The sequence below is a fragment of the Anopheles merus genome, chromosome 2L, assembly GCF_017562075.2.
Source record: "Anopheles merus strain MAF chromosome 2L, AmerM5.1, whole genome shotgun sequence".
Classification (NCBI taxonomy): Eukaryota; Metazoa; Arthropoda; class Insecta; order Diptera; family Culicidae; genus Anopheles; species Anopheles merus.
Window position 1 is genome coordinate 28,077,395 of NC_054083.1, and position 18,775 is coordinate 28,096,169.

General features: G+C 45.9%; 1 protein-coding gene across 9 annotated transcripts in view; it reads right to left on the bottom strand.

The window, feature by feature from the left end:
* LOC121591328 overlaps window positions 1–18,775 on the bottom strand; it is a 45,166-nt gene that overhangs the window by 15,605 nt on the left and 10,786 nt on the right. For all 9 annotated transcript variants that reach the window (XM_041911692.1, XM_041911691.1, XM_041911685.1 and 6 more), the window contains exon 3: window positions 9,081–9,620. In XM_041911692.1, coding sequence (XP_041767626.1) covers window positions 9,081–9,620 — 540 coding nt within the window. The remainder of the gene's footprint in view (window positions 1–9,080; window positions 9,621–18,775) is intronic.

Below are 18,775 nucleotides of genomic sequence, written 5' to 3' on the forward strand. Positions count from 1 at the left end.
ATTGTTTCAACTGTTAAAATGATGCAATGGAGCTTAAAATTTAAACAGTTTTTGCTTTAAATTTGTGCTGGAAAAAATAAACTTATGCTTTGAAGTTCAATAAGAGTACTTGTAGTCTCGCACAAAACTTACAAAAACCATTGCCTTTCTCGTTCAAACGTTCAATCATATTTCAGGCCACACTGCAACTGGTCCTGCCATACTGAGCAACACTTCGCGTTCGTTTCCTGTTCCATTGTGCCATTCCTTGTGGATATCTTATTTTTTCGGGTTTTTCCTCTTCCACCCGTCCTCTTCAATTTGGTTTTTCCACCCTCGCGCTCGAAAGTGCTCGCTCACTGCTTACAGCCCCTTGGCCCATCTTATTCAATTTCTTATTTCATCTCAACCTCGGGATGGGTTCCTTCCCGACCGTGTCTCGAAAGGCGTAGTGGTTTGATTTATGTACATGTCACAAACAATGGCATGTGTGAGAAACTGCACGAAGCGAGTGTGGCCAATGTTTTTAGCTCCCCCGGTGCAACTCCATCCCAAGACTTCGCTGAAGGTGTCGCGCGCGCTGTTCGCATTCTTTGCCCGTTTTTTGTGGTTGAATACAAAAAAGCAAACTATTCCTTGAACAACTGGGTAGCTTCCAAGGTTTGTGTGTGAGAGTGAGGATACTTCCTTTTTCTTGCTGCTTTCCCTTTTTCTCCTGGACGCTCCTCACGCAGAAACACTGCATCGTGCACAGCTCTGACCCAGATAGAAGGCCCGTGAAGGCGCACACGTTGCAGGCCACTTTCGGGATGCCCTTTTAGTACCATGCCCATACTACCATGGTTACAACAGCAAGAAAAAGAATAATAAGAAAAAACCCAGGGCTCGAATGTATGGCCTTTACGTGATCGCAACCAGTTGTTTCCCCGCGCTTTGCGTTCGGTCGGACGCACAGTGCAACAAAGTTTCGCACATACACACACACCTTGCCATGAGTGTGTGCGTCCGTCTGTCTGTCTGTGTTTGTCAATGTGTGTATGTGAATCAAAGGTGGGGAGGCAAATTTGTACCCTTTCCCGTTGATGAGCAGATACAAACAAATGGATACACAAATGGAGAGAGAAAAAAAGGCTAGCAAGGTTCCTGGAGTTCCTCCCCACGAGCGTGTCGCGTTTGCAGGCAAAGGATGCAAAACTCACAGCGCTAGAACTCAAAACATACATGCACACAGTCGTACCCTAACAATGAAATCCACCCACATAGCACCACACAAATCGTGAAGGAAGAAAAGAGAAAGCAGCCAACGAAAACAGAAATTGCCGTGGCTCCCAATGCTCGAACAATGGTCCGCTATCAAAAATGGTCCAATGGGAGGAGGCGGCGTGAAACAGACAGAGGGGCAAGGGGAACAAAAAGAACCGCAAAGTGTTCATTCTTCATTCTGTTCCCGTTTTTCCACGGCCTCACAGCTTCCCCACTAACCGCTCCGGAGTCGCTCCCAAACGCAAGCACCAAGTTGAGTGGTGTGACCTAGATTCGGTCGGAACAACTCATCGCAGTGTGAGTTCACGTTTCCCGGCAATCATACCCTTACCACGCGGGCATGGTATCGTCGGTACGTCTGTCCAATGAGAACAAGTCTTGCTGTGTGTGTGTGTGTGAATGTGATCTTCCCGTTGGTAGCGAACCAGGAGTTGCCGATTGCACCGGAGGGGAGACGCAGAAACCGCGCGGTCCTGTGAAAACACGAAAGAATCGGCAACCGAAGCACAGGCACAGGTTCGGGGTTTAACCATCCAGTTTCGTTTCGTGTCGTTCGCTCGAGTGGAAGAAATTATTATTGAAAATATTTATTCAATGCACCCGGAACTGGACCGAAGAGGAAGCAGACGGGGCTCCGAGTGTGCCAAGTCGGTATGCACGCTTTAAAAGAGTGAACGCTCTACGCTTGTGTGTGATGGTGTAGGTGATGCAGCGCAAATGCATCGCCACACACATACACCCCATTGTAACAATAAATGGAAAGACTCTGGCAAAAAGTCATGGAATAAATACAATTTGGACACCGAAAGTGGAGCACCATCGCGAACGTTTCGGGGGAGAAAAGCTGGCTGCCCAGCGCCGAAACATGCACCACTTTAGCACCACGGCGTAATGGATTTTGTAGCAAGACTCTTGTCAAGACTGCATTAAATCTGCATCGATCCCTGTATGCGCTGGTACGGTACGCCGGTTACGGTGGTGCTTTCCCAAAAGCATGCACAACCTTGTTTGCTTCTTCACTGCCACCAACTTCTCCCGACGGCGTGTCGCAAAATGTGTCAATCAGTACAATTTTCCCAAACCGCTTCCAAATGAGGAGTGTTGAGTGGCCGTGTGAAGCGATCGTCAGTATTGGGGGATTGTTTAGTGGAAAAAATGGCATCTGCGTGAGAATTCCGACATCGTGATGATGAATGATGCAGTTTAGGGTAGAGCAAGCAACCGGAGAGTCTGCTTTGGATCGATCGATGGGAAAATTTGGAAATTTACGTTTAATTTTGAGTCATAGTGTTATCGATTTGTTCAAAAATTGACATCATTTTTATCGAAATAACAGATTTTAAATAAATATTTAGATCCTCTTAAAAAGCGAATCACAAACGGTTCCAATTATGAATCGCCATTACCCACCGTTCAGCATCCTCGTTCCCAAAAACCGTTTAATTAAATCGCCCAGCGCAAAATTGTGCTGCGCTCACGCTGTACCCACTGTCCAGGGAAATCTTAATAAGCACCCGTCCCGTAAGTGCCAAGAAAGTACGTGTCTCGGTACGGAATCTGTCACCCGTCGCCGGGAGTTTCGTATGCGCGCGATCTGCACCATCCAATCCGCTGGTGCGGCAATTCAACAGCGTCACCACTACCACCAACTCGAAATAGCATTTACCGTCCACTTTGCAACGATGCGACTCGAAACGATTCTTGTCCTTCCGCGCTTACGCGGCTCTCTCACAATCCCTCCCTGCCCCGTAAAACAAACTTATTCGACCACACATTCGTCTCGCTTGCGGTGAATCATGGTTGGTGGAATGTTTCAATGTTGATTGATGTGGTTCCTGTGTGGCGTGTAGTTTTTTTTCTTCTTCATTTTTCACTTCCACTACCACCATCACCATTGCTGCTTCTCCATTTTCACGCCACTCTCTTTAACGAAGGTCAACGTCAACGGCGTGGGCTAATGAGCGCGATCCGAGCGATGCCTGCGGTTTTCAAAATTGTACTCCAAACGGGTGACCGTTTGGCCTGGTACCGCATTTGCCGGTATGTGTTGGAGTGTTGGGTGGAAAAAAAAGAAAGGAAACGGTCGAATCGCTCGACGTTTCTACGGCTTTGATCTGGTTGGGTGATTTTGCAGCTGTATTTTTTTATTGTTTCCTATTGTGAGTTTGTGCGTTTTAGGCAATGGATCACAGTTTTTTGCTTCTTCTTCCGTTTGCTCATTTTGATGCAAACCAAGAGAGGAAATCTTAACCTCGTTTCATTGACAAGTTTGAAATGAATTACCGGTTTGCTAATTGGATCCGTTAAAGTTCAAGGACTGTTGGACGCGCCGTTTTGCAATGAGAATGAATAATTCAGTTTTTTTTAAAGAGTTTATTTGTTAGTTGTCCCCTCCTAGAAGTTGAACGTTTTTTTACTACTTAAAATCAATTATAATAAAAACCCCAAATAACAATGTGTCTGTGTCCTGCTATTCAGCACAGGCAACAACAACAAAAAGCATCTCATTTCCACCTGCCAATAACGTGTAATCGTTGCACCTTCGGTCGAAACGGCTCAAATCGTTAAACGCGTATCATGGGTACCATTTTACAACCTTCCACACATCTACACACCTTACACAATATCGCGTATCGAAAAGCACACACACCCACTCTCACCCACACACACACACACACACCCTACCGCAACAGGAAAACAAAAATCATTCAACCTCCAGCCAACAGTCGTAAAGATGATTGTAAACATCGATCCAGCCCGGTATTGTTAACACTTTGCCTTTAATTAGTGACATATGGCGTGACGCGATGACACATTGGTGCTCTCTTGCCACCGACCACTGCCGCTGCTATGACCCCTTGCGCAACCTGCAGCAAAAACGGTATTCGCCTTCGCCCACCTTGTTTTATTCGCTATTCGTGTCGGTTGCCGTTTTTCATTACACAGTGCTTGGCCGGTGTTGCCGTTTCTATAGCTCATATGAGTTTTTTTTCTTCCCTGTGTGTTGTGTTGCCCTCGATCGAGCTTAATACCACAGTATGGAGTGAACCGGGTGGAAAGGAAGGTACGGGCAGAGAGCTCAAATCAATCCGATCAAGCGGCACGAAACACTTCTGGGTCGGCGAGATACACACCCAACCGTGTAGCAGGAACTTTGTGTGTGTGTGTGTGAAGGAGTTTTTTTCGTTCTTCTTCGCTGTCTGTTTTTTGTTGCTTTATCTGCTCAGCCTAAGGCGGTTCCCTGGTGTGTGTGTTTGTGCATGAATGTGTGATCCAGAGCAGCAGTCGAGCCCGTTGATACACCGGTACCCCTTGCCTCCATGCCGGCTTATTTTATGTGGGGCCATAACAAGATTTATGTGAAATCAATGCCCTCTAAAGTGGGTGGAATGTTTTTTCTGTCCCAGTTCGGTGCGAAACGCGCTTCCTTGTTGCTCTCGGCACTCGGAGAGAGAACGAAGGAGAGAAATAGAGTGAGAAGGAACTAGTTCGAGAGCATTGGTGACCAGTGCCAGTGCCAAGAGAGCAATCCTGTTTGGCCGTGACAGGATATCGTCATTTGTTTTGCAGCGTTGTCAATTGATCCAATTTAGCTGCAACCCGGGCGCTTGTCACTAACGCAGCTGACGAAATCCTGTTAGTGGCGGTGCGTTTTGGTGGTATGGTATTGATTTTGTTTTTTCATGTGTGATTTTATACAGTTTTCTGCAACAGCTTTATGAGGTCCGAAAAAAAAAAAACAGTTCCTAAAATGAGCAGATCCGATGGTTTGCCACTCGTTTCGAGTGATTTTGCAGGTTTATTTAATGATTCAAATTATGAATTTGATGATTTTTGACTGGTTTTGAAATCAATTTAAACTAGATTAATTTCATTGGCAATGAGTTTATGGTTCAGTTGAGTAGGCTTTGTTAGATAACATAGTGAACTTGCCGATTGTCCGTTTTAAGACAGCTTGCTATCATTGATTTTGTCGATTGATTAATAAATTCACTTAAATTTTTTTCCAAAACATGTTGTCGCTCAAATTGCATTTGATTTTCATTGTTTCATGAAGCTATTTAGGTTAGGAATTGATTTACATGATTATTTGAAAATGAATTATGCTTTTGATTCAAGATGAAAGTTGCTTCTTATTATTTTTCAAAATCTTATTTAAACGTTTATTAATGGAATTCTAACATTTTGTTTGCGTCATTCTTGTGTGTCATTGTTTTTGGGTACTGATCGTTTTTGGGTACTGCTTTATATGCTTGCAAATAACTGGGATTAATCAAGGTTTATTGGGCTGGTCTGGTGGTACAGTTGTCAACTCGTACGACTTAACAACATGCCCGTCATGGGTTCAAGTCCCGAATAGACCGTGCCCCCATACGTAGGACTGACTATTCTGCTATGGTAACAATAAGTCACTGAAAGCCAAGCTCACTTTCACTAGCGGGAGTACAGGCAGGCCTTGACCGACAGCGGTTGTTGTGCCAAAGAAGAAGAAGAATCTTTTTTATTACAAACTAAGGACATGTCCAACGATGAAACCTTTTGCCGTTACATAAAAATAAATTTACCGTAAGATTTATATCTAAAATACGGCGTTTGTTTTACGTATTGCACGAGATTTCATCAAACTAGTGTAGTCTCCTTCTTGCTCCCAATTGAAGTACCATGCGCCTCCTTTTCTGTGTGTCAGGCGTCTCCATCTCAACACCAGGCGTCTCCACCAAACTAGCGAGTGCTGTCCGTTCCCCATAGTGGTGGCAATTGATCTAATCAACCATCACGCTTAGCTTTAATCAAACCATGTATACCGCACCCGAGAGAATACATGCAAAACTAGGTAAACCCTCGGCGGCATTCGAGCCTGTCACTGGCTCCGCTAAAGTGACCGTTTTAGTGCCACGCGACCATCACACACATGCGTGTTCCAGCAGGCAGCGGGTGCGGGTGTGCCTTATTAAGCATTAATGTGCGATTCACTAATACATATACACACATTGAGAGCTAATTGAAAGCCTTTGCCAACCCACGAGCCCAACACCCAACCCCGTAAGAACGAAACCCACCCGGGGGACAACTGTTCCGTGTGCGTGCGTGTGTGTGTGAAGGGCTAATTGAATCAGCTGACCTCGTTGCTCGTTGTTTGGTTGGTTGGTGTGGTTAACGGTTGCGAATCGCGGCTCCCCGTTTGGTGCACGGATCTAGCGTGACAGTGTGTATGTGTGTGTGAGAGAGAGAAAGAGAAAACTCAGCTGCTTGTTGTCGCCCCAAAAAAGGCTCCCCCGATGAAGTGGCATCATTGTCAGATCTATTATTAAAATCAATTTGCCCGCTTGTTACAAACGCGGTTACGGGTACCACCATCAGCGTGGTGGAAACGAATCTGCAACATTGTACCGGGTGGTGTTGCCTGTCCTTAGTGTTTCCCAGAGGGGGTTGACACTTTCTCGCTAGCCTTGCCATTGCTGCAGCAGTATTTTCTGCACACTGTTTGATGAAGTGAAGCATACTAGTGGTGCAAATGTTTCAACTTGAATTGCCACAACCAACTTTAAGGACGTTTAGAAGTATTTCACTTTAAGCAAAACTCACTGTATTACTTGATCACATTGGTCGTCCGCGGGCAGAAAGCATGACGCAACCATTTGTGGGTTGCCTTCGGTGCAACTATAACCATTCGTTGTAACCGCCATTACCACCATCACCGCCACCAACAAGATTCGCCACCATCATCATCATCCTCATCATCATTGCTCAAGCCATAATCATTCCAACGGCTGTGGAGAGTTTTCGGGCTTGGGAGTAAACACCTCCCGGACACGGTCGAGGACAGTTTAGGCGAGGCGTGGTTTGACTAATAGTTTTAATTGTTTCTACTTCAAACACTCTGCCGAACGCTCCGGGAAAGAGGGCTTCGCCGATGAAATGGGCCACGCTCTCTCACACAAACACACACACACACATACACACACACACACACACACACACACACACACACACACACACACACACACACACACACACACACACCACACACACACACACACACACACACACACACCACACACACACACACACACACACACACCACACACACACACACACACACCCAACTACTCGTCGCAGAATCAAAAGGTTGACTGGTGGTGCCAGTTAACGGCAGCACAAACTGGTGCGGAGGAAATGCAGAGGGAGGGAAAAAGGGAAGTAATGGCGGTCCAAGGTGCTCCGTTGAAACTTTAACAGTAATTACACTCGGCATTGGGCTCGCTCGGAGCTCCATCGCGTAGCTGGGCCCGGAGCAGCGAGATGGAACACACTCTGCGTCTGGGAACGCTGGCAGCTGGCCCGCTGAAGATATGATAATTTCCCCCAGAGATAGTGTTCCCATCCCCCCCCCCCATCCTCGGCCCCTTTTCTGTGCCCTTTTGACCCGTGCTATGCGCAGCGTTTTGCGGCATAGCATTCGGTAGGTCTACGATTAAGCATAATTTTTCATTTCATCTGCATTGCGCTAATTTTTGGAAATGGCACAACCGTACGTACGTACACGTTGCGCGCACAAGGGGTTGTGTCCCAGTTTTGAACCCAGAAGGACCCATAAAGACCTTGGGCAAAACACAAAACGAGAAATCGCACCACATTCCTTTTGGCCGTTCGGGGAGTGTTCGCGGTTGCGATTTTTTGGAGTTGGTCCGTCGAGCTGTTGTGTCCCTTTGACCCTACGGTTTCGCAGTACACTTTTCATTGGTTTTGTTTTTTTTTGCTCATTTCCGGTGAGTTTAGTTTTTTTGAGCAAAAGGGAAAATCGTACCTCTGCTCTGTGCTTTCCGGGGGCATCTAAAGGGGAAAAGGCACGAGAGAGAGAGAGAGAGAGAAAACACGCCAAACCGCGCACTGGAAGCGGTTCCATTACGGGGGAGCGTGCAAACCGAACTCTGTCCGTGAAGAGAATCACAGCAAACGGGAAAGAAACAAAAAACTGCCGCAGGAAATAGAAGCTGCTCGCTGTTCAGCACAAAACGGGGACAGGAAAGATGTGCGTTTTCAACCATCATCATCATCAGCAGCAGCAGCATCATCATCGACGGTATCACCGCAGCATCCCGTTTGCTCGCACACATACGCACATTTTCGTATGCTCTCGAAAGCGAACTGTCCTCATTACCACGCTGCCTCTCCCAACGCTTCCCCGCAACAACACCACTAAATGGGACGGCGGAAACGGCATTGCTTCGGTGGGCAGAGCGCGAGCAGGAGCGGAGGGAAGACAACAATGTACGATGGTCGTTGCCGGGACCGATTATCCTTTTGCCATCGGTGGCCATTCCTTCCATCCTCCTGCATTGTAACCCTCGAGTGGCCTCGCTCTAGGGCCGCACTAGAACGGAAAAGCCAATCGCTCCCGAGACCGAGCGATGCTCTCATGTGGAAAATGTGCGAGCTACACGGTCGCACACACACACAGGGGTTGTAGATACAATCGTGCACACTTATGCAAGGGCCATGGCAACGGATCACGGAACGGAACGGAACGGATGGATGATGAGAGCGATAAAGATTATGGTTGGCAGTGAAGCAAAAGTTTGTCTAATTCGCCACAATGCGCACTGCTTGTGGGACTGTGTGCGTGTTTGTGTGTGTGTTTTTTTTGTGTGCGATGAATAGAAAATGACCAACAATTCGAGTGAAGTAACGAACTCGTCAAGTAATCTGTTTTTCTTGTAAAATGAAAATCTTATTTAATAACACATTGTCAAACATTCCGATTCACCAACATTCTTAAAAAGACCCCTTAAAGTAAGGTTCAAACACTCCACCCCAAAATTATGAGTCCGACTTACCTTACAATCCTCACAGTGGTGGATGATAGAGTACGGCTGTCCGCAGTCGTACCGTATCAGCACCTCGGTAAATTCGCATGTGATCCGTGCCGCCAGCGCGTCCGTCTCGAGCAGCTCGGTCAGCCGCCCGGTGCAGCCCGGTCCGCCGTGCAGCACGTCGGCGTAGGCTGCGTTGTGTAAAGCACTGCCAACGGTACGCTCACAACAATGTCTTAAACGTAATGTTTGCAGCTTGGTCTCAATACTTTGTGACGATTTTTTACAAATTTGTGCTGGACTTAACTCTTCATTATCGCCCAAATAGTCAAGGCACTGTTGTTTATCATTTAACCGGTTCTCCATGTTATATTTAGTATTATCAATATTGTATGGCTTATTACTATTTTTATTATTTTTATTATTATTTTTATTATTATTAATGTTATTATTATTATTAGACGCGGCATGCGCACGCAGCGTTGCACATGGCGGTGGACACCGCGGTGGTCCAGGACCTTCGTCTATCCAGGCCACAGGCAGTGTACCGGCTGAACATTGACCCTGTGCAGTGGAGGAAAGAAAGAGAGAGAGAGAGAGAGAAGTATGGAATGAAATAAGTGGCATGTTGATTAAAAAGGCATCTAATAAGTCATAAAAAGACATGTAATTTCATACAAATCATGTAATTTGCGTGTGATATGTTATTAACAAAAGATAGTTTGTAGTTATTTGATAATATTTGGCCGTTGCTCGATCGTGTTTAACCATTTGAGGTACTTTCCTCAATACCTGTGGGTGATATTCATGAATAATTCCAGACACTGACCTTGATCCGGTCATGTTTTAAGCTGTAAACAATTATCCACATCAAACATGCTTTGATCAATGAGCGAAGGTAACACCATCTGCAGCATCGTAGATTTTGATGAGTTTGTAACATTTGATCATTATTTTCCTTTTTGCCATCTTCTTTGTCGCTGTTTGACGTGCAATGTAGCACATTTCCCTATGAGCCAAAATTACTTCAATGGATTTTTAATTTATTTGCTCTTATCGGTACAGAGTCTAGAGTGCACAGAGCGGCACAGAGAAGGTTTTCCCGTTTATGTTTCATGGCCGCTCGTTACCCTTTTTTCTCGATAATATCCGCCTTTGCCTCGTAAACACACACGCATACAGACTCGCCAGCATAGGAACACTTCCTGATCGATTACGATCGTAAAATAAGACCAAAAAGCAACGAAAAAAAAAAAAACAACGTAACTCCAACGCTGAGGCAAAACGCTTACTTACTAAGTTGGCCTGCGTAACGGTTGCAGCAACCGGGTTTTGAGTGGCAGCAGCAGTTCCGTTACCATAATTCATCTATCGACCGTTGCTTTTGCTGTTGCGGTGCTGCTGTTTTCATTACGTCGAGCAGCCCGCCCACCCTCCACCGTACTCTGCCTCTCACTCACAAACGCATACACACACTCTAGTGCGAATGCGAACGGACAAACATTAGCATACACAAACAAAAACCGTTCCCCAAAGTCAGCTCCAATCAAACAAGTATCGTATCGCACACTCGGGTCTCTGGAGCGGGCCAATGATATGTGTGTGTGTGTATGAGGCGGGTGGTGGCAGCAGAACTTCAAGAACATTTTCCCTTTCATCCACACCCATAAAGTCCAGTCGACCGTAGGTGCCGTCGGAGCGAAGACTTGGATAAATAAACAACGCGCAAGCGAGTGAGCGAGCGCACGCAGCGCTGCCCGTTTGCCTTCCCCACCCGAGAGTCGAGTTTCCCGAGTGCGTTCGGCAAAGGTTCAATCGGGACTGGCGAAACGGTTTGCCGCAGGGCTGCTGTGATTCGGACCACTCCAGCCCCTGTTCCCTTCTGTCTTCTGTCCAACCGCCTCTCCCATCGGTGTGTATCACTGTGCCACTGTTTCTGCGAAGGATTTGTTTCCGTTCTGGTTGGGTTTGTGCCACATTTTTTGTTTCTTGATTTGTTTTTTTTTCGCAGACAGCAAAGAATATCCACAGCGCTGTTTGCGCCCTACGTATGCAAATGTTACTATACCCAGTAGTGCTGCAAGGAAGCAGCGCAGGGGGGGAAAACACGAGCGAGCGCTCGAAGAAAGTGATTTTTAATGGCTCCCTCTACGCAAAACCTGTCAAACAATCAGTGGAAAACTGACCTCGATAGGGAGCAGCCCAGATTTGTTTGGCTGGTGGTTGCTTTTTCCTTCTCTATGGCTCCAACTCCCTCTCTCTCTTTCTATCTTTCTCTCACTAATTCCAAATGATGTAAAATATTCATCTCATCTAAAAGCGCCTGCCCTATACCACCCTAACCGATGGAACCACTTTCCCGAGAGATCGATACGTTTCGATCGGGTTTTCCGGCATGATCCCTAGTAAAAAAACACATAATTCAAATAAATAATATCGCGCAGTGTCTGGCGTCTCCGTCGATCGAAACCACCGGTCAAACCCGCGTGGATTGTGGTTCGGAAAAACCAGGGCAAAAACAGACGGGAAAGAGATTATCAACCAGCTTCACGTTCACCTTCGCGCTTTCTTGCACGTCCTCGTTCCCTTAGAACGACCTCATTTCCCCTCCTTTAATTTCATATCTCTCATCGCCGCTGGCTTGTTTTTTTTTTTGCGGGACTAGCAGGGAGACGGGTCAAACTCCCTCTCCTCCCGGGAGGAGAAAGAATTTTAAGCGAGATTTTTGATTATTACTATGCTGCGCCCGTGCTGCGCCTATTCTGTTCGTGTTCCGTTTCGGGCGAACGAACGGCGCTCGCCTGTGTGTGTATGTGTATCGCGGAACCGGATTTATGCGGATGCGGACCAATAAAAAGCAAATGCATACCAAAAAGGCAAAAAAAAACACATGACTCCCAAGCCTACCAAGCGCTGCACAACGGCAGACGGGGGAGACCCTTAGGTAAGGTGAGAGCGTGGAAACTGAAACCGGTAGCAGCAGCAGCAGGGGTGGTAATCGGGGAGGGCGGCAGTATCCATTAGACTGCGACGTAGCGGAAGGTGAAATTGATTCTTGAAAAACTCGAACGGAAACCGAATTTCTTTCCCTTCTTCCACCTTCTTTGCGCCTGTCGGTGTTTTCCCGATCGTTAGCCGACCGATTGGAGAAGGGTGTGGGGTTGCGATTGCGATCCGCTTATTTTTAGCCCACCACTAAGAAGGTCCCACACCCTGCCCTGCCCTCGGTGGGGTGCGAATTTATTACCCCGGGTCCTGGTGTGCACCGAAATGCCTGCGCCGCATCGTACTGTACAAGGTGAGAGGGTGAATGAAAGAGACTGAGAGCGAAGATTCCCAGTCAACCGGAATTCTAAGGAAAGCTCGTACTGTGGTTTTGCCTGAACGTGAGGGTGAGTTAGGTTGATAAGGATAATGCTTCATAGAATAGATGTTGAGTTTGAATGGAAAGAAAAATGAAAATAAATTTTACTTTCTATCTTTAGCAGAAGTACAAAAAATAAAACAAAATCTCAAGTAAATGGGCTCTAACTGTAGCTCAACCGTAATAATGAAGTGGAAGGAAACTATGGAAAGGTTAAAAGGGTGTGTAAAACGGTACTTAAATAGTCTCCTCTTCTATAGATCTAGTTATGGACACAAAAACAGCGATACTTTTTTGGAGACGGGGGATTTCCAATTCAATCGAAACAATTCAACCAAATATTTCAAACCTATAATCTAACAAGTTATCATTATTATTTATTATTTAATCTTCAACGAGCCGTATGACCTAATTAAGAGACATAGAAATACATAGAAAAACTAAATTTGTATCGCAATTCACTGCGGCCACGGCAGAAGGGAGACGTTCCTTGAAGCACTGAGTTGAGACGTTAAACAAATTAAACACATAATTGTCTTTGTTTAAATAAAATAATTCCAATCGAAAGGTAAGCTTGCGATTATTAGCCGACTAGGGAAACGCTTTAAATGTGTGCGGGTATGCGAAGAACAATCAATTTGCATTCCTATTAATAAGGTTTTGTTATATGAAATATTAAATACACCTTGATTACTTGATTTGGTTTAAAATGTATATGTTTGTTTTTCAAATCAATTTAGAATGTATTTGATACAATTTTATCCTTAAAATCCTTAATCTTTTATCCTTCAAAAAGTATTAACTTTAGCTTGTAAGAAATTGAATCTTTAAGTAAAGAGGATTAGTTTTTTTTAACATTTCAATTGGTGTAGAATGATTTCAACAAGGTATTCATTTGATTATTCATTTCCAATGATTTTATCAATGTTTTATTGTGTTAAACAATATTTTCTAAGAACTTGCTATTGTTTCTTCTAGACATTTTATCAATATCAACCTCAGAAACAGAAATCCACGACACTCATCCACAACAAGCGTAATAAAAGCAACTTCTCCCATTAGCCCAACCACCCCATAGTGGCAGGCCAATGGAATCCCAATCGTGATGGCGTCGCTTGACTGATGCAATTAAAAAGTAATATATTTTACCGTTATGTGTGTGTGAGTTTCTGTGTGTATGTAGGTGTGTGTCTGTGTACTGGCACAAATGCATCGAGAAAGAAATCCATTCCTCGAGCGTCTTTTTATCGTTGGCAAGGCGTGGGGCAACACCGAACTTGCCCACCACTACCCGGGCACGGTCCACAATCGATCCAAACCAAAGCTCCTGGAGCATGGATGCAATCGCAAAGCGCAATAAATTTACTCGCACAATAAAATCGAAGGTCAATTACTGCAGTGTGCGGCAGTACGGCCACTCACCAACACCGACGCCAAGACCGGGTAGGGTGGCAGTGTCCTAGTTTTCCTATCGGGCAAGGCGCAAGCTACAACCTTCCGGGAAAACGTGACAGCCCAGAAACGACCAGAGGAAGCACACAAAGACACAAACACACACACACAGCTGCACAATCGCATAAGATATCAGTAGGTAGAAGGGAGACAGGTTAGATAAAGTTTGAGTCGAAGTATGTGGAATGAATGTAATATATCAAGCGTCGTATTTGATGAGAAGAGCTAAACAGTTTAGGAAAAATCAAGAACATCTTTTCGGTTTTGTTAAACAAAATTGTTAGAAATTTTGGTACACTTTGATAAAAAGATTTCTTTGAAATATCTTTTGATTCTTAGTCTGTGAAGTTATCTAGACAACTCATCATTGTCTAATACTGCTACAGTAAAATGTTGCAATGCTCCTCTGTTGCTCCTATTTTTTGCCTGCCACAAACCGAGCCAAAATATGAATAACCAAATGGGTTTGGGAAGGTCTTTTAGCAAACCAGCTCGATATGAGCATAGTTATTTTCTGCTGCCTTCTGCCGTAGCAAGAAAGGAACTCCACCGAACCGTAACACTCTCGCAAAGCAACAGAATTACTTCCCTCTTTTGCCCGCAAACGTCCTCGGGAAAGCCTCTGCGCCCAAACTTCATGGGAAGGCGAGCGTATTACCAGCGGTCGATATGGATATCCATTTCGAGCGCGCGCGTGTGTGTGTGCGTGTATGTGTGTCGCATGTTTCTGTGCCTCATTGCCCAAGCTTCTTCCCACCCGAAAAGCACGCCCGGAATGCCGAACCGAAACGAACGAGCAACTATGCTTGTAACAACCACCCAAAGAAAAAAAAACGCAAAGGAAAATGAAGGTTTGCAGCATCATGTAGGTTTATTTTCGAAATTTGATACTATCAACAACATGCGTGCGGTTCTTGGCAGCGGCCAGGGCCTATAAATATTCATGCCGAATGTATTTTTTTTTTTTGGCTGCATGTTTCAAACACCGCATCCACCCGTTGCGAAAGAAGCCGTGCGCGATGGAGCTGGCCCGGATTGCGCGCGGCATCGGAAATCGGCATTACCGGGCCACGCCGGTACATCTGATACGCCCCTGGCATGCGTGTCGAAAGGGTGGGACGGGCTGAAAGAAGGCACTCCGGGCCATGGCTACCCTGGGCCGGAGGCACTTGATGTCAAGCTTAACCCGCATGATTGACAAAAGGCAAATTCAGTTTATTTTCATAAGACTGGTGGCGAGTACGAGTCTTTTGTGGCATCTATTACGGTTTGGATTGTTTCTTTTTATGGCAGTAGTTTTGTGGGCATGAAAATATGATACATATTTGAAATAACTGAATTTCACACAGCATTGCTTGGGTAATTATTTGCTTCAAACGCTTGAGTAAAAGGTATGACTAAACATTTCTACATTAAATTTAGGCTCATGTGCCGACAGCCAGCGTTCATGATAGACGATCAAGAATTGACACTAGATAGAACCCAGAATTTGTGAGGAACTATTACCTTTGTAATAATGTTCTTTTCATTCTACATCAGAAATAAGCAGCGACGATGGTCATAACCCGAAACTACCAATAAATGGAAAACCGTTAAATACAATATGCCAGCATTACTGTAATATCTATTGTACTATTATCACTCTTGTCGCATTAAAGCCCTTGGAACAATGTAAAAATGAACCACTCAATTTTTTAAGCAAATAGTATTATAAAATGACGCCCTTCACCATCGTTTATGCCAGTACTAGAATGTCAATTGAGTGAGCTGAACATATTCCAACATAATCAAATTGCAAGGCTAGCATAACTCGTGACTACGTAGTGCAACACCAGTTTGATGGAAACTGTCCATGATGTCCAGCCTCAATTAATGTACGTCAGTGTCGGTAAATATTGGTTCAATTTTTTGGATCCCGGTTTGCAACATTTTTTTCTGCCTTTTTAATGCTGTCCGTATGATAAGTTGCATGCCCGTCCGGTTTGATTGTGCCACACCATATGCATGGTGCGTAGCTCTCGTCAGCATTTATGACGTTTATTGAATTAAAATGAAGCCATACGGTCGGACCAAGCTCTGTTGTATCAAACGTTCAAACCCAAATGAACAATACTGTGATGCTTATGCATACATTTTCCGAGGGAAGGGCGAACATGTTGTGATCGAATTGACCCAAACAGAGTGTTTGTTGTGGTGTAGGTTGCACAAACTATTGAGATATTTTTACTAAAAACACTGAACGTCCCTTCAACCAACAATTTATGTATTTTTTAAAAAAACATCAAATTTAAACATAAACCAGCTCAACGGGCATTCCATATACGATGTTATCAATCTTTCATCAACAGTACTTTCCATGGCTACCGTAGGGCAGGCTTAAAAATGTGACCAATTTCCCAACAAAAAACCTCCCTTCGCAAAAAGGACCACATTAAATCCTGCCACGTATCCTCCAGCCTGCCAACACACCCAAAAGCGTATCCTTATTTAGTTTCTGATTAAAATATGAATTATTTAGCCCACGCGCCCCGTAGCCCTCGAAGGCACTCACGCGCTAATAACAACAATAGGAGCAACGCAAGAAAAAAGGTGACATTATTGTTGCTTATAAAAAATGGAAAAAAATGCTCTCCAAACCCAAACGCTGGACCGCCGGTCGGCCGAGAAGCCTTCCAGCGACATTTCCCGCCGGACATCTCTCTCCCTCTTTCTGTCTCTCGCTCTCTTTTCCAACCACGCGCAGGAAGTCCCGTGTCAGCGGTAGCGGTCGATCAATGAGCGCTCTAAATTTAGCCCCCCGCCGGTCGATATTTATACTCCAAAAATTATTCTGCTGGCCACCACACTCCCACAAGCGCTTGTTGCGCGCACATACACTTTAAAGTGATATTCATCTAATTAGCTGTCAGACGGAGAGTGAAATTTCCATGCCTTTTTTTATTCTCCGTCCATACCCAGACGCGATCGAACTGTGTGTGTGTGTGTGGTTGTGTGAAGCTGTGCCTGAGTGAATGTCCAACCCGCAGTTGGTGTGTTACTTTTTTCGCTGTTTTGGCACGTTTTGCCGGCCTGGCGGGAGCGTTAACGGTCCTCGTGGAAATGATTAACGGGACGAGCACTGGGGCTACAACACGGTACGGCATGTCAATTGCGCCAGCCCCGAGATCCCAATCTCGTTGGCCATCACGTTTGACCAACATCGAATTCGTCGCTCGTCCCTCGTCGCGCACTACGATCATGCAATCCCAGCCAGCCCGGATGGCTAGCGGTCATCACATTTTGACGTGGTGGTTTTTTACGTCTACTTCACCACATCAGCAAGTGTGAGAAAGGAAAGGAAAGAGGCTCCTTGGGGAGAATGGAAACTCATCAGCACACGCCAGGGTAGTCTTTTCACTCTCTAGAGATTGAGGTGATTTCACCGAAACGAACCTTAATCGTTGAAACAATCACCTCCCACAAGTGGCAAGTTCACCCCGAAGCAAGAAAATCGACACCAAGGCATTCTGATCGATGCTGTGAAAGAGAGAGAGAGAGAGAGACAGAGAGAGAGAGAAGAAGCGAACGGGAACACACCTAAAGCAGGTTGAGAAAAAATAAACACACCCAACCGCACACACACTCTAATGGTTCGCATTAGCCGAGGTGGAAATTGGTACGCATCGAAATATCGACAGGACCAAACGGCCGAAAATCAATCATCGGATCGGTTTGAAAGGTTGCTACATTAACGAGCGAATGATAGCGAAAAACTGCCAGCGACTGCGATTGGGGAAAAGTCTCTGCGCCAGCTCAACCCACCGCAAATGGAACAAGAAACCAGAAGAAAAAACAAAACAAAACCAAAAACAGGTCCCACAAAACGTCCGGACGAGCATTAAGCGCCCTCGGGCCGGAACGAACAGACGGTGCTGGAATGCTGGGAAGAATGGCACAGCAACCATTTACCACCCAAAACCAGACCCAAACCCAAACCCTCGTCCGGGCGGGGGATTGGAGCCGCACAATCCCTGCGGTTTGGCTAAGAGACAACCGAAATTTCCCATTCCTTCCGGATGACCGAACACCGAGCGGAAACATGGGCCAGGGCGGTGATGCGAGCCGAACCGAGACAAAAGGAAAAGAGTGTGAAAAAGGGAGAGAGAGAGCGAAAACAAAGGGGAAAAAACGACAACAGCCGCCCGTTGTCGCCGTTGTCTTGCAGATGGAATCGAAATCAATTAATAAAAGTCAGAAACAGAGGGACAATCACGTCCTTCCGGAGCGCAATGTGGCGGCAATGGAAAGGGAACGGAGGGCCCTCCGTTCCATCATTGCTGCCAGGCCGCTCGGTTAGGTAATATGCTCGCGGGACGTCTCTCGCGGCGCGATGAGGCGCGAGCTGAAGCGCGAAAAGAAAAGGTCGAACAAAAAGCTCCCAAAGGGATGCTCTTCCCCTCTTCCAGCGCAAGATGCTGTCTGATGCACGCGACCACACGCAACACGCAACGGCTCCGCTCTCGAGTTTGGTTCGAGATTCAATTCAAGTTTTTTTTTTCAAATTCGTTTTCTTACTCTTTTTGCACCGTGGAAAGACAATAGTCCCCGATAATGCCGTGGGTGTGTGGGCGATTCAGCAGTAGCGCTTGGGTGAGTTGCATTCCACAAGCGAGCCCGCGTCCCTGTTGTGCCCCGGTGCCCCGGCGCAAACGTTTCGTAACACCCGGTTAGCTCGGTTTCCCGGCCCGGGACTCCACATCGAGTGGGCCGTCTCCCTTACGCCTGCTGGAGCACTAGACACGGGAAGGTACTCTAAAGCCCACCGAACGATACGGAACCTCTTGTGGGTGTGTGTGTGCGCGCGTGAGAGTTGTTCATCCCCATCCCAAAGGGTTCCACCACCACCACCCATCACGTCGGTTCA